General features: G+C 42.2%; 1 protein-coding gene across 1 annotated transcript; it reads right to left on the reverse strand.

Annotated features, from left to right (window-relative positions):
• Positions 1-4,363: 4,363 nt before the first annotated feature.
• On the reverse strand, positions 4,364-21,891 carry tspan17 (tetraspanin 17). The gene is made up of 8 exons (XM_076739036.1): positions 21,285-21,891; positions 13,342-13,392; positions 11,425-11,571; positions 10,384-10,554; positions 9,773-9,898; positions 8,924-8,971; positions 7,154-7,270; positions 4,364-6,871 (listed from the first exon to the last, which is right to left on the reverse strand). The coding sequence occupies exons 1-8, from the start codon at positions 21,369-21,371 to the stop codon at positions 6,806-6,808; spliced, it is 813 nt and encodes a 270-aa protein (XP_076595151.1). The 5' UTR covers positions 21,372-21,891; the 3' UTR covers positions 4,364-6,805.
• Positions 21,892-22,660: the final 769 nt, after the last annotated feature.

A 22,660-nucleotide genomic window follows, 5' to 3' on the forward strand; every position in this document is an offset into this window, starting at 1 on the left:
GTGAAGAGGTGACAGCGAAGGAACAGAGGTCAGATCTGGGATAAAACAACTGAAATGAATCTCAAGATCACAGTGTGTATTTACTGCACGTGTCGCGCAGTTTATGAATGTGGTGTTTGTATTCCACATCCAGCATTTTACCATTACATGTCTTTGAAGCTAGCACTATGTTTTATTATATAGCATGCAAGTTCTATATAGGCCTACATATGTTATGTATATGTTTAGGACTATGTTGATATGATGTTTGTTTATGTTGTTTCATAGAATTAAATACATTTTTCTGACCGATTTCCAGCCCAGATGCATGATTTATTAGTTATCGTTATTAGTTTTTTCTTTCTTTCTTTTTGTTTCTACCACAGCAGCATTTTTTACGCCTCGTCTTTTACAAAATCTGTTGTATTTGACCAGCGGGGTTGGGGTCGGGGTTTGATTTGTGGATAAGAGGACGGCTGTATATTTCATGCATTATCTATCTTTTGTTCTGCTGGATTGTGTTGAGAGAAAAAAGAAGAAGCACATTTGTGAACTAGTTGACGTTTTTTTATGCCGATGTGTTCATTTGTATTTGTAAAGCCAAACAGTTCATGCAAAATGCTGTTGACGCTGGGCTCATACATTTATGTGCTCAGTCAACCGCACAATAGATAATCAAGTGCTGACATTAAACTACGCTTTAGCTAAGACTGCACCCTCGAGGGAGAAGGCACTTCTCTCACATAAATTTGTCTCCAGCTCCACCACAAACCACCAGCTCATGCATTCAAGCTTCAATTATCACTCTGCTGAAGCTTCCTTAAAGTGAAGCAGATGCAAACAACAAGGTACCAGTGGAAAACGTGGAACACCGGCTACTGTTAAAGGTCAGGAGGTCAGATGCGTGAGCAGAATAAGAGCAGCACCGTGCAGCTCAAAGGAAAGAGGCAGCAGAGTCTGACGTGGCCTCACACATCTTTGATACAATGTGGTGAATAAATTAAAGATTTTCCCTCAAAAAGGGAAATGCGGTGTGCATCGAGCAGTGATATCACAGCTTGGTTTGAATGATTAACCAGGCTGCTGTGCAGATGAGTGGGAGCTGATTGCCGCTGCGTACTGTACATGATGTTTCCCGTGCAGATAAAAACGCAGCACCAGTCGTTCCTATTTGGACAGCTCGTGCTCATTGCAACAGCGGTTTTAAATGGAATCACAAAGGAGGAACCTCAGAGGCAGGAGCTGTCCTCGCGGCCATGACGCCTCATGCCAGAAGAGCACTGACGCTCGAGTCCATCAAGTCATTTGTTCATTGTCAAGGCTCCCGCCTGAGTGTTTCATCTTTGAGATACATGGGGAAGGAAAACGTCAAGTCTCTGAAGTTGATTAATCGTGTTGAAGAGTCACTCTTTGATCTCAACATCTTAAGGCAGAGCTGTAATTGCAGGTAACTGAATTGATTTGTTCAATGTTTCGCTGTCCTTCAAAAGCCACTAATGGACAGAATATAATACAAACTCTGTTGTCTGCCTGCAGTTTCTTTAGCTTCTTTTTTTTTTCTTAACATTGCATTTTTGCTTTCATACAGGATTGAATGAGGAAGTCACAGCAGAAGTCTATCTGCCTGAACAGTCACTATTTGTCTCCCTCTATTGGCTGATTTCTCATCATTTGATTAATAAAAGCATTTTCTAATCACAGAAAACCTTAAAAACGATGTTCCAGTGCAGAGCAGATGATGTGCAGAGCTGCTTCACCGCTTTCCTCAGAGCTCAGCGGTGAAACAAGTGCGTTGATCCTTAAAGTAACTACACTAATGTAAAAATACACTCAATCAAGTAAAATCCCTCCATACAAAATGTATTAATAGAAAACTATGATCAGCAAAAGGTACTTGAAGTATAAAAGTAGAGTACTCATGGTGTACCATTATACATACGTCATTATAGGATTCTTATTACCAATGCATGAACATGGAAGCAGCATTTTAATGCGAAAGCTGGTCGGGTGCTGATTTGAACTATATAAATTCTTTATATATTGTTTCGTCATGTTTTAGGAGCTGGTCCTATGTGTTAAATCTTAATCTCAAAAATGAGAAACCTCAGTTAATCAAATACAGTGGATGAAGTGAAATATTGCCTCTGCAGCGTCGTGGGATCGAGGGTTAGTGGAAAATATTCAAATTGAAATTGTAAATCCAGCCCTTGAGCAAATCTACATGCCGTCCATGTTTGCTCGAGTTAAAACGGAAAACACTCCTCTGTTATCATAAATCCTTTAATATATGAAAGAGGCATATTTCAACACAATATACAGTGTAACAGACCATGTCCCACAGTTTTCATATACATTTCTTTACAAGGCTACTCATCCGCGTTGACAGGTCTAAACTGAAAGAACGGATAGATAATGGTTTGTTGTTTTCTGCTGCAATTGACACACAAGGAAAAAAGGACCCACTGTTAAGGTAAAACTGGGGGGAAAAAAATGTTTTTCTGCCCAGCTGAACAAAGGGATATTCATAGTGGTTTGTGTGGCTGAAAGATCATTAACTACCATATCCACATTCTTCAACTGCAGCAAATCTGTAAAAATCTGTTAACATGCTCACAAACAAGTTAATGATGCCGCTTCCTGGCGCCCTGATGTGACCAGCGCCTGCACACAATGAGGTAAGACAATGAGGCGCTGCTCACCTTTGTAGGAAATATCAAGAGAAATGCTCCAAGACATTAGCAGACTTCAAGGCAGGAAAGGGATCACAGGATAAATCATCAATCCTGATTATTGTCACTTTGCATTATGTACATAAAGGAAAAAAGTTCAGTCAAAGCATTCATATATGCATATGTAGCAAAAGAAGTTTTATATCAATAAAAGATTATGAAAACCTGGACAGAAGTGATGATTTCAATGACTCATTAGACTGTTGAACTGGTTGCTTCTGCTGATTAAGATGCTTCGTGGTTTCCATGTAAGTCTGCACACACGCGCCCGGAAACAGACAGAAATGGAATGCTCCTGTTCACTAAAACAGATGTAAGAACCAGAATAACATGGAAAAAAAAAAACATCACCATAGATAACTCTTAATTTCACATTTCTCAGCTTCACTTGTGTTGTGCACTGCGCTGCATAGGGGTAACAAGAACGTCTAACGGAGCGCGGAGCTGCAGGTCCGTGCTGATACTGACTTACACATTCATGGTATGCATAAGGCTCCTCCTCAGGAATGATTTCACTTCCCACAGGGAAAGCAGAGAAATGAAGAGGGTGTTTCAAGATGAAAGGCCATTATGATAAAGGACAAAGCATAATTAGCGTGGTTTCTCCCTGCCCCTTTCCCTTACATTAAAGGAATTCACAAGCACAATCACCCAAAGCTGTTAAAACATAGTCCAGTAGGTCACCTTTGTAGAGTCTGCATATTAAAGCCCTGCCACGCTGCTATTACCCATTATTATGGCATTATTGTCCATAATACCAAGGTGACTGTCTGATCATTGGCATATCCATCCAGACATGGCGGTGGCTGCAGAGAGAGAGCGAGCGAGCGGGAGTGTTTTTTGTGTAAGAGCTGCAGCTCTGCAGCACGGAGCTGACACCCATGGCCTCCATCTGCCTTCAGCCAGATCCACAGCATCACTCAGAAGCCAGCAGCCCTCCATTTTATCACACAAAAACCTCCAATCTCCTTCTTCTTCATGCATAAGCAGATGTTGTTGCTTTCCACGAGGTGAGGTGGGGTGGGGGGGGGGGGGGGGGGGGGGGGGTGTTTCAGACCTTGAGCAAACACTTTCAATTAGGGGTGATTTGAGGAAAAAAATGAAACCACTTCAAAGATTTGTTGAACTAATTAAGCACACATTATCTGTTTCAACCCACTTTTCAAAAGATTCAACTAGAAAGGTGTGGAGGAGGGCAAAAAAAAAAAAAAAAAAACCTGGCTGGTTTCATCCCGATCTTCTAGGCTCGAGTGGGACCAATTGATTTACAACAGTTCGTGAAATCAAAGAGGCCCACACACATCGAGAATAACAGGATGATAAAAATAAAGATGAAATCATGCAGCATCATGGCAACTATGGCTGGCAATTTGCAAGAAGCGGGTTTTATCCTGTAAATGTTTCTACATGCGAGCTCAAGGAAAAACGTCTCAGACTGCTCGAGGCTCTTACTCACTGATTACACCTAAAGCCCTGAAATGAATGAACCTCTCTCTCGTGCGAACTCATCCCTTTCAGCTGAGAGAAGTCATTAAGACGCCGTCACTCCAGTGCAGATGTGTTGTGCTCCGCTGGATCGACTCTATTCATGACGCCTGAATCAAATGGCTGTTGTTTTGTCTTGCCTTTCGCTTTTTTTTTTTTTTTTTTTTTTTCAAACGGGCCCAGTGTTTAAAAATACATCAAAATGACAGGCTCTGAAACAGGTGCAGTCAGATCAGGCAGTGTTTTGAGGAGGGAGCGTGTGGGTGAAAGCAACATGTGACATGAACACACAGCAGGAGATCATAAGGTGCAGTTACTGAATGAGCTCCTATATATATATTTTAATATATTCTCCAAGCAGACTCTGTGAGGCAGGAAAAGTTTTGCTGTACTGTTCACAGAATATTAATGCTACCCATCTTTCAACTTGTGTGCACTGCAATTCAAAACATGATTTCTTTTTTTTTGGCTGTGTGTGTGTGTGTGTGTGTGTGTGTGTGTGTGTGTGTGTGTGTGTGTGTGTGTGTGGGGCTGAGTCAATCCCACCCAAATCCTGCCCGTGCTCTGTACCTGAATGACACTGCTCCAACCAGAAACGAGCGTAGTGGTTACATGCAGACAGAAACAAACACTATTATCAAGTGAATCCAGTCATGTCACAAACTGCATTCTGTGAGGATCATGGGTAAGATGAACAGCTGCGAGGGCAACTTATAATGGGATTCTTTTATATAATGAACAACGAAGGGCAACATGAACAGAGTACAAAGTGTAAACTTGAGCGAGGACAAATCACATGGAATATTCCCTCAGCCTGGAAACTATGACGACATGTTGAACAAACGGTTCAAATGTCATCATGTGAGACTTGTTAGCTTGGTTACTGAACTACACATCAATAATCTAGTCAAAGCAGCATTCATGTTATATTATGGCTGTTGCTAATATCAAAGGTAACAGCATGTATTCACTATTCTATTTAAAAACCGCTCCAAACAAAAGACACATGGATTAAAGATAAAAGCGATACTGTAACATACATTTTTAATTTTTGTTTGATTTCTCTTTTCAACTGGCACTTCCCGCAGAAAAAGGGACAATAAATTCACATTTTGGCTATCTAGAAATGCTATTTGTTATTCTTGGCATTCCTAACAAATTCTGAATTGCAGCCAGACAAAACCTTGGCAATTAGCTAGTGGGCAGCTGATATTATTTGGTCTCCATTAGGACTGCTAACAACATCGACGATAAGAGGCTATTTCGCAGTTGACTGATGGGTCAGAGGTAAAACAGGTGCCTGGTGAAGTCAAACCATGAGTCCAGACTAGAAATCTGTCTATGAGAAGACAGGAAATGAGGGATGAATAACGGACATCTTTAAACAGACAAATATTCTTATTTCACTTTGCAGAGGACGAAATATAAGACAAATGGTAACATAGGTCAAGTAAAAAGGCCCCAAACCAGCAATCCCATGTGCCTGAGGGATGCTCAGAGAGAAACACAATCTCAACTATCATTAAAACCTTTTCCCTGTAAAGCATAGACGTACAATCCTCACCACGCCAGGCCGTTCCATATAATACAATATCCTTCAGTAAATCAAGAGATAATACAATCACTGCAGGGCACACAGGGCAACTTTCGAGGGACTGTCAGTGTTCTTCTGCATTAAAATAGTCTAAATTCAACAGACATGGATGGAAAAAAATAGATATGCTTTTAACCGGTGGCAGAAAGCATGTTTTCAGCCAGGCCCTGAGGTATTGTGGGGTGGGGGAGCAGAAATTCAGAGCAAATGACAGGAGGGAGACAAATATATAAATGGGAATTAATGGCACTTTTTACACTTTGAGTCAGAATTCAAATCTCCTGAAATGATTTGAAGTTGCAGACTTGACCAGCCAGTGTTCAGAGTCTTTCAGTGGTCATAAAAAAAGGTCACTATGGAGAAAAATGACAGGCAGAAGAATCTGTGCATTTGTTGGCCGCCCGGTCGGTCAGCCACCCACAATCCCCTGCAGCATGAAGTGGGGATAAACATGTTAAAAACCGGCTGTTTGTAGGAGGAGACGTTCAAGCCCTCACCGAGCGGTAAGAAGCTCTGTGACAATGTCACGTTTGACCTAAAAAAAGGACTCATCATCTCCTTTCCTTTGTTGTTGTTGTTTTGTTTGTCTCTTACTTTCATCCATGGCTTCCAATCTCCCAGGTGACAGAAGTCTTTGTGCAACAGCGCCCATAAATACACGTGTCCGAAGAACAAAATCAGAGGAAACAGGAAAAAAAAGAAGTAAAAAGAGTAACTCTGAAGTAGGCAGGAATGTCCTCTGTATATTTGCCTTAAAATCCCAGCTGAGTGGTAAACAACGTGTAGACTGTTTGGTTTTTGTGGGATATTCTTCTCTCCCTTCAAGTGTCGCTGATGAACAGGGAAGTAAACTCTTAGTATCTGCACATATACAAGTGTGAGAGTGTGTATGTGCTGCTTAGCTTGGTGGCAAAGTAGACAGAGTTGAATGCTCTCGGCTCTCCGCCCTCAGCTGGACGGGACTGTTTTTGACCTGGCTGGGCCTGACGGGCGGGGGCCCTTTGCTTCACCTCTCCTGTCACCAGTTGGCTTTGACAGCTTTGACATCACTCACCAGGTTTTGAGCAAGGCAGATACCAAAAATCTAAAGAGGAAACAACACAGGACACTGGGTCAAGACACACTTACTGGAAAAGAGATCAGAATAGAGCATGTTACAGTAAAAAAAAAAAAAAAAAAACTAAAGAAGAAGAAAAAGAGCGGACTGCAGGACTGCAGGGGTTTGCTTGACGTTACCTGGACCATCACTAGATGGCAGTAATGACACAAAATGAGAACCCAGACATGTTGTTAGGTTAAGGTAAACACCTCATGTCAAATGCAATGTCCTCATTTCAATGTCTGCCAGGAAAAAAGAAAGACTGACCTGTAAAAGTGCAATACCAACAAAGATTCCAGCTACAATGATCAGGTTGTCCTGAAGCCACTTCTCAAACTGCCCCACACAGCCCTTGGTATAGATATATTTCTGCCGGTCCAGGTCCTTTTGAAAAACAAAAACATGTTAGAGGTGAATTCAAATGAAGAGTGGTTTTTATTTTTTATATAAATCACATTTAAATGATTCACAGAGAGGACACTGGCCTTTTGCACAGTTTACACAAACATCTGAACTCTGGCCTCTGACTAACGCGGGACAAAGCAAACAACACAGATAGCATTTTGCCCACTGACTCCTTCACCGCTGAGGAGGGCACGAGGAGTGAGTGATAGCTGAGTCACTCTGAGATTACAACGTGTCAGTGTCTGGACATTATGGAGAATATCAAGGCAGTGGATTCAGAGGACCATATCAGGCAGAGGCTGTTTCCTGTGACCGGACAGATGGCTGTTTGTGTTAGCGTCAGATTCAGCCAATGAAGTACACGGTCTCTTCAGAGATGGACATAAAAAGGTGTAATTCAGAGCCGTGCAGACACTAGAATGGGGGTAAAAGCGGGTGTGAACAGGACTCTTTACAATGCTCTCTTTGTTACTCTTCAAGACAAGTCAACCAGGCAAATCCTTTGTTCTCTTGCAAAACCTGAAAGCTAGCTTTCAACCAATGGGATGTAAAGGGAGTCTTGGCAGCCAATTGAAAAGCAGGAAACACTATGTTGTTCTGGCTGTGAACTTCCTCTGAAGCTATTTCAGCCCTGTGCCTTTGTAGTGCTGCTGTCCTCCTCATGTCTCCTGCTCTTCCTCTTTCCCAGCCTGCCCTCCATAAACAAGCTGCACAGGAAACTTACTGCACATCACTGACAGTTTCAGCAAAATATCAGGGGCCAGGGCGTGAGCAGAGGAGCACACAGAGAAAATGAATTCATACCAGCTCAGTGGCAGGTGGTTCACTGTATTGCAGTGCGCCTAGCAACAGCAATCTTTCTGACTGCAGTGCAGTGAGTTGTAACCACCACACCCACACACAGAGGAAAAGGGAACGGACTGGCATAACCCACTGAGTCGCCAATTACAGAGTGTAGTAAGGCTGCTCTCTAGGCTATAACTGGAGCCTAATTATCCCCGTTGAAGAACAATCTGTTATTAAGGCAAGAAGCATGCTGAGGAGCCTGTGCGCTACTTAACCCTATATGATCTGTGTCTGCTGTGTTGGCCAACTGTTGTGTGTGTGTGTGTCTTCTTTCTTTTTTTTTTAAAAAAAGGAAGATTTTCCACAGCCTTCTTAACAAGAATGTTGAGTAATGATGCTATATGTACCTGCTATGGTTTAATTTAGAGTTATTTTCTGTCAACCATTAATCTATTATATTGGGGGTTTGAGACCAGCAATCAGGTCCAGTACAAATGAAGCGGACTGCCACTTCACCTTAAAACAACTGCTTAGATCGCTTCAATCAAACAGATTTGCAGCTTGTCAATCAACTGGCCCTCAGGAGTAATTCTGCTCAGCAGCTTTGCGTCGTTCTAACCAGAAAGGCTGACACTGGCTGCCAATCATGCTCCACTGCTTCATGTACCTGTGCTGTGAATGAGAATTTAACTGCTATAATTGTATTAGACTTTCTAGATTCATTTGAAAAAAATATCATACAGCACAAGTAATTTTCGGAGAGCTACATCCTGAAGAGAGAAATAACTGCAGAGCCACGTTAAACAAACAGAAGGTTAAGTATAGAGAAACACTGGAGATACAAACCCCTTGAAGCCGAACATCATAACCGCACTGCGTGTTGATGACATCCTCCTGCAAGAACAACACAAAAATGTGAAATACTCTCCAGCGACTGGTCACAGTGTTTTAAGTGTTGAATGACTCTTTTTAAGTGCCAGAGGGGGAGACATAAATTAGGAGGTGACTACTTTGGAGAGTAACTTTCCAAACAAAATTCCTCAAGCATTCAAAATGAGTTGAATTGCTAAATTAAATACTGAAATTTCAAAGCTAAATTAGGGCTGCAGCTAATAATTATTTTCATTATCAGTTATTATGTTAATGTGGTCTGGAAAATGTCAGCAAAATGTGAAAAACTGAAGCCTCACATTTGAGAAGTTGAAACCTGCAAATATTTGACATTTTTCACTCATAATTATTCAATTAGAAAGTAGCTGATTATTTTTCTGTCGATCATTACAGTTACAATTCAGTACAATACAGTAAACCCCAGATTTCCCAAAAAGTTTGGATGCTGTGTAAAATGTAAATAAAACAGAATGCAATCATTTGCAAACCAACAGTGTTCACCGACCATGGTTTTACAAAGTGTTCCTGAGCCCATGTCGTGACATCCTTTATACAGTCATGTGTTCACAAAGTGGTGAGTGTTTAAAATGTGTTGCTGCATCAAATTCAGAATAAGCACATATTTACAAAATCAATGAAGCTGATGAGATAAAACATTAAACATATTGTCTTTGTACTGTTTTCAACTGAGCATATGTCAAAAGGATTTCTTGAATGAATGTCTTGAAGTCTGATTTATGTCTGAAAATAAAACAGCACATTTCTGCAAGATTAATCATGTATTAGTATTGATGAAAGACTCACTGCAGGGTCTTTGACACAGCAGGAGAAGGGGACTCCACAGCGCTCCCTACTGGGGTTCAGGTCACTGCAGTTGAAGTAGATGTTCAGGTTCCAGTCGTCGGGCCCGTGAGCTCCACAGCATGACCACTGAGACAGCAGCAACAACAGGCAGAGATTAAACAGCCAACTCCAGTTAACAGACAGATTTATTTTCTCTGATCTGGTCTTGAAACAGCTCTTTAGAGCCTGGATCAGGTCAGCTTGGGTGGGTAGCCAGCTTACTGTGGCAAGAAGTGACAACAGATAGTGTGATAGAAAACAGTGAGACAGCAGCAGATCTAATCGCCTTTACAGTACGCCATGACAGAGCCCAGGGTTTATACGCAGGGGACGTTTCACTTCATGTAATTGGATAATCATTTGAGGGAAATATCATATTTACTCCACAGTTGCACTGGCTAACTCATTATCCTGTCTGCCCAGAACCGAGTTGACTCAAGATCAGTGTTGAAACTCATATAAACAACAACACTTCTAGAGAAGGGAGCGACTCCCTCCAGCCAAGGAACGTGAACCTTCACAAGGAGACTGTGACTGAACACACGGGTTTCAGTGAGTAGGCGTGGACTCACATATTCCTGCGCAAAGTCGATGAGGTTCTGCAAGTCGATGTCATCGCGGTAGGCCTTGACGTTATTGTTGATGAAAAAGTTGAGCTGGTCTTTGATCCAGTCCTTAAAGACGAAGGCAAGGATCCCGGCAGTCAGCTCCAAAAAGAAGATCAAACCCAGGAACACGGAGAACTGGAAAGCACACGACGCACACAAGTGTAAACACGCATAAACACACACAAGTGTAAACACCCACAAACACAAAAACACAAAACAATAAATCTGGCAGTTTAATCAGGCAATCTGGGTGCGCTCAAGTAAATCCTGTTTTAAAAAAGGATCAGAAGACTAAAAGCGTTTTTTTCTCATCACATCTCATCATAAAAGAATGAAAGGACAAACGCTCTGATGTAACGTCGCCGTACCGGTCTGTCCTGATTTGCTGAGTGAGTGTGGCAACAAAAACGGCAGTCCCAGAGGTACCGTTATATCAGCCCTTTACAGTAAATGTAGGTGGAGAGGAGACGGGGCTCATAATAAATGCACAGAAGCCACATTAGCTCCTCACTCTGACGCCTGACTCACTGCTGCTAATGGACATCGGCTGGAACTAATAGCTACTCAGAATCGCAGCCAGCAACAAGGCGAGCGTGTCTCCATCATTCATCTGTTGTTATCGATATAGATCAACTCAAATCAACCCCCTAAACTGGCTTTGGGCTTCAGAGGACATCTTAGATTTTTTTTTTTACACATCAAAAGACAAAAAACAAGCAGATGAAGAATACGTCACTGAGTTAATTGATATTAAAGAGAGAAAATGTTTTGGTGGCTTATGAGGCGTGGATCAACGCTTCTGATCATTACTTCCTGATGAAACAGGACGCAGTTTGGTGACGAGATAATTCATATTTGTGCCACGCAACCGCCCCAAGCATCTGGCCCGGGTGAGTCATCCACCTGCTGCTCTGACAGCCTTGGCTCTGGTGTGAACTGCAGATCTAAGGGGGCGTGATGTCGTTAAAATGGCGCCTATGCTTGGACAGTTGGGAGCTGGCTTACAAATTTAAGCAGGAAGGTGTTCTCTCTGAGCGCTCCGATGCAGCCAGCAAAGCCCAGGACGAACATGACCCCTCCTACGACGATAAAGAGCCACACGGGGTCGAAGCCCCCGAGGTCTGTGATGGATGACAGATTGGACAGCACGCCCTGAGGGAGAGGAAGAAAGACAAAAGAAAGTGGTTAAAATTCCGACTGTAACACTTCCAAAATCAATCCTTACTATCTCTATTACAAGGTCCCAGCTCATTTCTGCACTCTATAAAAACACAGTTAACCTTGAAAAGAGGCTGCGACGGCAAAGAGAAATAGTGAAAATTTAACTCATGGCAGCCGAGAGGCTAACATGGGTTGCCCTGTTCAGAAATGCAGCAGAAAAACCTCTAAAAAGCCGATACTGTTGGCATGTGGGTGGCTTTCCCAATAGAATAACAAACCCCCAGATGTTTTTTCTTTTAATCAATTTATCTACAGCACATTTTCCCTCTAACAGATCTCTGCCCTGCCTATAAAACAAGTGACTCTTCCCAGAAGAGGCAGAGTTCAGCAAACATTCACAAACAGACATCCCTCCTTCCTCTCTGCACATCCTGCCCTCACAGCCCCGAGGCTGTAAGGCCAACATGTTTTCCTGTCAGTCTGCAGTCTGCATCGTGCCTTGCACTGACCAATTTCTCAAGCAGAAATTACACCTTAACGCCAAACAGTGGGCTCATGGAAGGTGCCACAGGGCGGCACATTACACGGAGGTACAGTCATGCATCATGCATGATCTCTTTCTTTTTAGCACCTTAATGAAAGCGACCTCACCAGCCTTACTGTCTGTTAATGTGGGTAACTGCTCTCAATTCTGACATCCTGTTTGCTTGTCAAATGTAGTGCACATGTCAAACACTTGCAGCTAAAGCCCACAAAGCTGAAGTCTCCTACTGCTTAAGTTCAGCTCCCACTGCACTTGCTAAGGGACAACTACAGCACAGAGGTATGACTGCATTCTTGTGCTTTCATAGCACTTGTGCAGAGTAAAGTGCCTTCATTTGAATCTAAGCATGAGGCCCTGAAACACTTAACTAGTCTGGCTGAATGCAGCAGGCTACAAACTAATCATCTTAGCCACTGAGACCCAAACTCACCATTATGCCTTTCCAGTACCTGCTATTCTTCATTCGGCCTAATCCTTTAAATTATTCACACTGTTCCACTAAGGGACTCTGGTGCAGGCCTGTTTGCACAGAGTTCACGACCAGACGTTACTAATCAGTACATGCTTCCATGCTGGTGCAGCATTTACTGAAGCTAACGGTACAACTTCGAGATAATTAATGAACAAATTGACTGTTAGCTCAATTGGAAGGAGTTTTAAACGTGGCCATGATCCACTGCACATGGGAGGTTAATGGCACTGTTTGACCTTTGTAGTTAGCATACTGTGGAAAATAAACTGTAAGCAGTTTTCACGCAAGTTTGCAGCATTCACTTTGTGACGGGTAAAGACATTGAACTCCTGGTGGATATGACCGAAATGAGTTTGTAATTTTCTTTACAGCTTTTTGTGTTGCTGTGCACTATTCTAGTTCCTGTTGAACTACTGGAAACACAAACTGGCTCAACAAAACTTTAACACTCACCCTTAAAATTGCACTAAAACTGCAGGAATATATTTCACTTCCTGAGACAACTAAGACATGTTTACTATTATCAGGTAATATGCTTTTAAGTGGCACAAAGTGTTACAGGAAAGGTGCCTTTATTTCCCCACACCACTTCTCTCAATTCTCACGTTTTCATCTAAATTCTCTCCTGCAAATTGGACTTTCAGCTTATTCCTGCTGGAATACGGGAAAGGAATTTAGCTATGCTACTGAGGCACTCGTGTTGCACTTCAACAGTGTGTGTTTGTGTGCATGTGTTTATACTTACCTTCTCCGCCCATGCCCACAGGCCTATGCCCAAGAATGCGGCTCCTAGTAACTGTAAAACAAAAGCAGAGGCGTCACTGTCAGTCTGAAAGCAACTGAAAAAATGAAGAAACAAAACATCTGCGACTTCATGAGAATCAATCAAAGGTGGAGAAAACACTCTCAGTGACAAATTGATAGTCAAAAACATCTTTTATCAGGACTGCGTTGGATCATATTTGACTTATGATGGTGTCTCCTTGGCAACATATGCAAACAACCACACAACTGTCTTCAGGTTCAGATTTTTGTAACGTTAAACTCTGACTGATCCACAGTAATCAACAACATCACCTTTTCCCCCACATCAGACGTGTGAGAAGAGCAACAGTCAAAACACAAACACAGAAACATCCAATAATCTTCTAAAAGCGACAGATAATCGTGTGTTCATGTAGAACCTCCATCACTTATAGAGAGAATCTCATTGAGACATTTGGCTTTTGGAGGCTTGACACAAAACCCAGTTCTGAGAAGATGTCTTTTAATTGGCTGTGGACAGAGTGAACCACTACAAATGCAGGTTATTGCAGGTTAGACTCATTGCACTGGGCCACTTAAGAGGCTGGAGGATCTGATATCCTGAGAGTTTAAGACAATCCATGTGGTATTAGCCTCCCATTCCATGAATGATGAATACAGGGCTCACAGTTCAAAACATGCCACAAAAAAAATACTTCGAAAAGCACTGGGTGACTGAGAGGGCCAAGATAAAAAATTTAACAGAATAACAAGGCTCCAGGACTCAGAAAGAGGACCCATTTCTATGTAGCGTGGTTTTAGTCCTGCAATGTTATTGTCTAATCAGCATTTTAGCTGCCACAAAACGTCATTCTAAAGAGATTTGGGATGGTAATGAACTTAACTGAGGCACACTATAGTGGCAGAGCCTGAAATATAATGGCATCATTGATATTGGGATAAATTGCATTGTTGGGAAGCTGATTAAATCTGGAGAAGCAGGTAAACTGATGGCAATCAGCACCAACAATGTGACAGAAATGTCACATGCGAGGGGGTGCTGCAGGGTTGGCCTGGCACTTACGTAAGAGGCTGTAGTGAAAGGGTGTGATGGCTTCAGCTGGAAAGTGACCGGCAGGAAGAGTCAAGGTAAGCAGGCGGAGATCAGGTAGAGGAGATTAGACTGGCAGAGTGGGCGTATTAAACCATTAAGCCTCTGACTCGAAATAATCCACATGGAGCACAAAAAAACGTGACAGAGTTCTCACCGTACAGCATTGAAGCTATTATTACACAACTTAATCTGAAGTGTAACGTCACAGAATGGTTGTCCAAATATTGTGATAATTACCAATTGTGAACACTTACATTCAATAAGATTTGTTATTTTATACCAAAGAAAATCTTTAAACGCTGTCAATATCGTTTGATTCCTAATTATGAAAATGAGAATTGGGATGTTTTTAAGCAGCTCTATGAAAATAACTTCAGACAATTCATTCTATATTATATCAAAACGTAAATAAAAAAACTTCAATTTGGCAATGACGGGGACTTGTCTAAGTATTACGCTACAAGCATTAGCATGACAAAGATTTTTCTATATGTGGATTTGAAAAAGACATTTCTGCATGTTAAACTTTGTGAGTGACTGTTGTTTTTGTGTTTTTGCCACTGCTCAGTGAACACACTGCCATGTTTTCCAAGAGCTAAACTCAGTCAGAGTGAGCGCTCTATTCTTGATCAGGAAACATTTCCTTGCACCAAACTCTCATAATACTCATCTGAAAAATATATTTGATGATATCTCATGGCAGTTCAACATGGATTACTGCTCGACAAATAACTGCTCGACTACAATTAAAACCCAATATGCATATTGAAGATCTGTAATTACGTTGTATTTGGTTACCGTATTAGGCAGCACATGCAATAGTTTTACTTTATATTCAAACGAAAAAATAACTGTCTGGATATCGTTGCATCAAGCAGTACGAATCCTTCTGGAACAACACAACAGCGACGTGTTATAGAACAGGGTGCAACTTTCTGGCTGCAATTTCTGACTCTTCCTCCTTTTCAATTCAGGTCCAGGAGCTTTCTGAGGACGCAGACCATGAAGGAGCATCTTTAAGAGAACCTGAAGGATAAACTGAACCTGTGCCTTCTTTCCAAATGAGACAATCCAGCTGCACAGACCCCAAAATGAATGCTGCATTAAGGCAATGCTTAGAGTTTGAAACCCCCAGAGGTCATCACCAGGAAGTTGGTCTCAAACAGGCAACAAATTGGCTTGAATTTTTAACACTCTGTGCCAAGTAATCACTCATCATGACTGTTATATGAACTGCATAATAATTACCATTCCCAATGTTAGACGGTAAATGCCAAAATGGATGTCACGCTAACATGTTGCTAACTGCAGCCTAAAAAGGAACAAAAATAAGAGAAGTTACATTTAACCAATATACTGCTTTATATTGTCTGAGGGGAAACATTTTCTAGTTATCGCGTGCCACAGACACATCAGATATGCTTCCTGTCTCATTCTCATTGTTCTGTCCTCAACAGGAAACCAGGAGGAGTTGATGACACTTTGATGGATAATATCCTGCACACATGACAGCTTGTATTTACTTTACTAGAGTTAATACATATATATCATTGCTACAATTGAGGATCATTTAAAATCGTCATGATTAGCCAGAGATGATTAGGAATAGCTTGGATTTAGAGAGCGAGCGCTGCTACAATCTCATGCTGCCCTCAATAAATCCATATAGCGTGAGGAAAGCAGACATTTCTGGTACAGAATCTATAGTGACTGACTGGTATCACATGTTATGCTTATCACGCAGTGCTCCATGTAAATTATAGGCACTTAAAATGTACAACTACTTCTGGCGAATTGTTCACAAATCATCAATTACAGGAAGCCCTTGTGGTTCAGTGTGAGCACATCCCATTCCCAGCCCCTCTCGTCCCATCTCTCCTGTGTCCTCTCTGCTGTGAACTATGCAATAAAGCAGACGGAAAAAATTGTCTTTTCACTCTGGTGCTTCTAAAATAAAACACCAGGCAGACACCAGAACAGTACTGCTGTTATATGGCCAATTTTGTTGTTATTTCCGGTCAAAAGTACTTCAGTGCACGTCAAGTTGCATTTCCCCCTGCCACATCTTGAGGCAACTGCGAAAGCAGTGCTAAGTGAGACAGCGAGGTGTTATCCATGCCGGGTACCCTGTCATTTTGGCTTACTATTTTTGAATCTCTTTCTCAGTCAGTGAATATTTCCATTAACTTTATTCATAAAATACACAGTAATTTGGAGTTGATTACTGATCAAAAGCTAAAATTAAATTTACAGTTAAAATTTTGCTCGTTCCACAGAATTCCATTCCTTTTTCATCATATTATTTCAGAAACCTGACCTACCGTTACCACAAACTATCAGTAATTTGTGTCTGTTACAGTGTAAGACTAACACACTCAAGCCGTATTATGTGCCTTTTCATCAAAGCCTTATTTGCAAACCAAACTTCCCTCATGGGACAATAAGATCTGGGTTGAAGAGAGTCTGACTCAGTAAGTACATTGAGACTGAACTGAACCCGCCTTTGTACAGTGCTTGCGTTATTTCTTTTTATCTAACTTTTCCCACAGTTTGGGCAGCCAGAGTCGAATTCAGGTCAGCTGGAGTCTGAAACACGCTACCTGTGTTAAGCTCTGTCAATGTCAACCTGAGACATGTTCACAGACAATAAGTTCTTTTTAGAAGATAAAAACTGTATGTAATTTCATAATAACAAACCCAGAAGAGCACAATACTGTGGCCTTGGTCCCGCTTATTCATTGCTTCTGTTTGCTTGGTGGCAAGATGTTTTAATAAAAGTCCCTTCAGGATTTACTTCTTTCAATCTCACCTGTTCTTGTGAGTAACTTGTTTTCCTTTCTTCTGTAGAATTCTTTACTAATCCCTGTGCTTTTATCACTGGACTTGTATGTTTTATCACTGTGCAAATAAACAAGGTCTGGAACTCCATGTCCTTGTATCCGACTGGTTATTCACATCATGATGATTAGGTTATTTCTCTGTCAAGTGCAGCCACAAGATGTGTGTCCCAGAGCGAGGGGTTCCTCTCCATGAGGACAGAGAGATTATCAGCACTTGAGAAGATGCCTCCCTAAGCCAACTGATCCCATTAACCTCAACTGACTAGCAGACAAACCAAGCTCCACGCTGCCTAGACACACATACATACACAAATGCACAGGGTATAGACTCACTCAAGTGTGACTGACCTTTCAATCACTCCCTCAAAAGCTGAACCACTAATGTCAGACCGCGTGAACGCAGCCATTCTTGATGATATGATGTCAGCGGCAGCGGCAACCGCTTGTCTGATAACGCAGCAAGGAAACATTTCCGCATATTTTGCATTCACCGTTCTCTACACTCGATACTGCAAAATCGATGGATCTATTTAACTGATGAAGTGCAACAGCATGTAACTAAAACAAGTGCCAGGGCCGCAGTGTGTCTGACTGGAACGGACAATGAACACTCGAGGCAGAGGCCACAATCGAGACAAGTTTAGGTCCTGTTCAAAGCTATTATCTTGTACCCAGACACATCCAGATATTGTGTAGACCCAACTGAGAAGGACTGCAGTTGACAGAGTATCAGAAGAGAAATCAGAACTAATAAGAAAAGAAAAATCCCCCTGTGAGTGGTCCTTGCCTCCCTGTTCACATTTGATTTTATCTGTGGGGAACAGCAAACAACACTGAACCAAAAAACACACACTATTTGTCCTCAGACAAGACTACACAAGGCTAGAAAGCAGGAAAATAGCTGGTATTTGACATCAACTGTGTTTAGGATGTCCGTGATGCTGTACACTAGGGTGGTGCAACTAATAATTATTTTTTATTATCAATTCGTCTGCCTATTACTTTCTTGATTAATCCCTTTGTCAACATTGCCTGAAAACTGGGAAAATGTCCCTTTTGATTCCTCACAGCCCAAGTTGACATATTCAAAGTTATATGAAAGGGTCCAAAAACCAAACATATTCAGATAATAATCCCACATGGCAGACAAAATCATCAAATGGAATCAGCAGATGTTTGACATTTTTACGTGAAAACCAACTTAAGCCGTGAATGTGACGATTGATCAATGATGAACTTATTATTTCAGCACTTTGGCCTTTATGAAACCCATTTTACTGGGTTTCATAAAGGCCCCCAAGTTTCGTGTTTTGTTTTAATTTGTCTAAATTCTGAGTATTAAAATTTTAGAAAGAAATGATTAAAAATGTGATAAATATCAGTGCATTTTTTGGAACACAACACTATGTTTTATCAAACGGACACACTGCAGGACAGCCTCCATATGCAGCACGAACACATCGGGTAAATGGGTCTAACGGACGCTGCTCTCACATTCATACAGCGCTCCTGTGCATGACCAAAAACGGATGTCGTTTTTTGGCACATACAGCCTTGAAGTCTTCAACCAAATCCTGTCTTGCATCTGCTGATGTGGCTGCACTTCTGACAGTTTGTCGAAGTGATGAGCTCTTGCGAGTGCTGTGTCTCTCTCCCTCTCTGAGGATGTCTTCAACATGGAAATCATAGGACCCTAAAGTTTGCCATACATACAGGCTAAAGTCGACTGTGCTTTCTTCAAACGCAGTGAGATTCATATTGCATACGTATAGTGTGTGGAGCCATGAATCGCATCTAAATGCAGCTTCAATGATTCAGCCACACCTGGTTCTTTGCAGTTGTCCACTTGCAATGTGATCAACTAACACGCATTTTAGTGCCAAATGTGAACAGACACTTAGAGCTGTAGCTGGCTAATAATGCACAGCCTGCCACAAACAGCTCAGCAACTTGGTTACAGCTTAACAAGCTCTTAATTACAGCATGCAGCTTCCAAACATTTCAGCAGCTCAGGCAGAAAATATGATTAATTAAGTGGATGCGAGGAATGTGTCTATTGTTAGGAGGAGAGAACTTGTGTTGTTCTTGGGCGAAAAAGTCTGGCTGTCAACAGCAAGCTTAGGCGCTCTGGAAGAATTCACACAGAAACCAACACATTGGGTTTTATTGCTCCATTTTGTTCACAATATTTAGGGCCTTACAGGCATTCTGTCTCAATTTAGGCAGCATTTTCGAGCCTGACAAGATCACTACAGGAAAGACAAATGGGTTGATTTGTGGAGAATAAATCCCATCTCTCTCTATTTCGGCAATGCACTGGCTTGTCTGTCAAAGCCAGTTTTGCAGCACACAGACAAGAGGAGAACATCTTCTAGTGATTATTAACGGAAACAGCCAGCGAGCTGGAACTTGTTCCACAGTTTCACAAAAAGCCCAGACACGGGACTATTAGCTTGGCCTGAGTGTCAAACAGTCTGAAAGAACGCAACACGAATCAGACACAACACTATAACCCTGTGACTCAATATTTCCTGGTTGATTGCTCAGTCAAAATGAATTACAGAGCACTTTTCATTTGTGAGGCCAACTGGAAAATGTATTTGTTCGTCGTACTTCAAAATAACCCAAAAAACTGTGGCTTGCGGCATGTTTGGCAGTTCATATCACCTCAGTTTCACAAAAAATAAAAACAAGTCTGAGATTCAGCGTAATACTCCTACGTTTGGAAGAGGAGTGCCGAGGAATGAAGAGGTGGCAATGGAAGGAGGCGGGACAGGAACTGATCCAGTTGCGTGTGGATCCCATGTGCCTGATAAGTCCGTCAGAAAGGCAGATGAGGGGGAGAAAACACAGAATCGCACCCGGTCTCTCCCCCCTCCATTCTTTGTTATCAGCATCACTCTTTGTGCGTTCGTGGGTGTGTGAGTGAAAGGAACAATGCTGTCCCGCAGAGCCCGAGCACTATAATGGTGGTGGGGGTGAAAAGGGTGCTTGAAAGGAGGAGGGCTGGGTTGTATTCAAGCCCGTGTGGCCTTTTCCTTCCAACAGTGTGTGGGAAGACCCTCTGGGGCACACAGACACGCCATTCCTTCACCCACAGACATTATATTACACCAGCCGCACAGAGGCAATGCAGACGGGTGAGGAGGGAGGGGTGAAGCTGACTGAACAGAGCAACTTTTCAGACTGAGGAGGGATAAAGATGGAGAGGGTGGGGGGGCGTTGTAAGGGAGATGTGGGCTCACTTGCCACTGGACTAACAATACAGATGAGACTGCCATTTCTCAAACTCAAACACAATGGTACCTCACTGCCAAGGCAGAAGGAGAGAGGCTCACAGCAGCCAGGCTTTTTCTCCATGTTCGTCTGTGTCTCTCCACCAGCAGACAATCAAACCATCATCAGAGGCCCCTTTGCTCTCCTGCAAACTGCACTGAAGGATGAAGGATTTGAAGTGACTGCTAATACCTGCTTATACTTACACTTACTCTCCACTATTAACCAAAAGTTCATTTCTCGACTTTCATGAAAGGAAAAGTTGCAGCTGCTCACAGGCCAATACAGAAAAAGACGTGAGAGTAAAGTAAAGATATGATTATGAAGCTTTTTGTTTGTTTGTTTTTTGCTTAACTATGAGCACACCCAACTCTGTCCCACGCCAAAAATGACTCAACTTTGAGTTTTCTAGGACAAACAAGTAAACAAGCTAATCTGTTATTCAAGTTGGCACATATAAACATCACTCACACCAGAACAACAGCGGCACATGGCAGGAGAAAAACTAATTTAGTACTTTTCTAGTCAGTTAAACTAACTTAAATGATCATTTTCATCAGACCTCGGGGATCTTTTAAGTCAAAATTCGCCAACAGCAACGTTGCTAACGTTAAGCTAACTTTGCCAGAATATTGGAGACTTTTCGCTTAGCAACACTTAACGTTAATTTTACGGACAGGACAGGTGAAGTGCAGAAACACTACATTCACTTACCCAGAATAAAATGTTGAATCCAAATAAGAAGTACTTCACGCAGCAGCTGACTTCTGCTCCTTTAAAATGTTGGTGTTTCCTACTCATTCTTCCAGGGGTAGTGGTGGCTAAGTGGCAAGCTAGGTAACTACTACGGCTGGTCCCTGAAAAGCTTAGCCAAAGCTGCAGTTCCTGAACGACTGAAGCAGAGCTTAGCTGGCTCCATCAGCTGCACAACGCCGAGTTTACTCGCCGGACAGCTTTAAGCAAATCAAACATATGCGTCTTACGGTTTTTACCTCGCTTTAACCGTTAGCATGCTAGGCCAGCTAGCTCGCAACTTCTATGGTTAGCATAAGCAGCTAACAACAACAAATCCAGGGACACTTAAGGCACAGACATTCATCTGCAGTTCAGTCGATACTCAAGTTGCCCGGCGGTGATTTGGTGGCGCACACCGGGAGACAGAGATAAAGCTGATGGCCTTTCAGCTACCTAAACGTCCCCTCGATTATCTCTGCTGCCGCATCGTCGCTTGAAATCTTCATCCTTGTTGTTCTGTGCTGTAAAACAAGCCCCTGCTGTCAAACGAAGAAACCACCGCGCTGGCTTTCGCCCTTTTCACCTCACGAGCGGCCTCTTGTGTTTCAAGGAAGGGTTTCACTTCACTGGGTGGGCCAAAGCGAGAAAAAGCAAAAATATCCTCATGATACTGACCTAAACTGAGCGCGGGGAAGGTCAGTGCCATAATTCAGGTGAATGGATGCACAGGTGCAGCAGCATTGACGGCCAAGGCTTATAATTTACAGGACAGGAAAAAACGAGAATTTTACATACTTGCATTGTTCTTCATCTTTCAATCCATAGCAAATGGGTTATATATGACAATATGCTATCATAAAGCATATTCTTTATCTTATGGTGTAATTTATATTTGGCAACTCAAATCTAAATGAAAAAATAAAAGTGGAAGGGAAACTGCTCAGCTTATGAAAACTGGCTCCCAAACCTACCACACTGCTGACTGCATGCCACCTTATATGCAGTTATCCTTTCACATTCTCCACTGGAATTATATGTGTGATATGAATTAAACGTGTGATATCTAACACAGAGATATCACCTTTTTTTTCTCAAGCAAGCAGCTGTGCCAGAATCTCATGGGTTGTACTTATGGGATGTAGCAAGTGAGCATCCAGGTTAGTAGGAGTCTGTGCACTGCTCAGCATGCTGCGTCTGAAAATGAAAGATTACTGTGGCATTTATGGCTCGACGCTGACACCAGGGGAGCGTTGGCCTGTTTCACTGCACACACTTTGACTTGTCATTGCAGGAAAAGCAGGTTAAGTAATAACATTAAGGCCTGCCCTATTACAATGACAGTGAGTGAACATGCA

This window comes from Chaetodon auriga, chromosome 9 (assembly GCF_051107435.1).
Source record: "Chaetodon auriga isolate fChaAug3 chromosome 9, fChaAug3.hap1, whole genome shotgun sequence".
Classification (NCBI taxonomy): domain Eukaryota; kingdom Metazoa; phylum Chordata; class Actinopteri; order Chaetodontiformes; family Chaetodontidae; genus Chaetodon; species Chaetodon auriga.

Excerpts from the sequence above, each read along its gene's own strand:
- tspan17 (XM_076739036.1), bottom strand. The coding sequence starts at position 21,371 with ATGAGTAGGAAACACCAACATTTTAAAGGAGCAGAAGTCAGCTGCTGC. Across the intron at positions 7,271-8,923 it reads ATGATGTTCGGCTTCAAGGG|GACCTGGACCGGCAGAAATA; the intron begins GTTTGTATCTCC and ends GTTTTTCAAAAG. Across the intron at positions 6,872-7,153 it reads TTGGTATTGCACTTTTACAG|ATTTTTGGTATCTGCCTTGC; the intron begins GTCAGTCTTTCT and ends TTTCCTCTTTAG.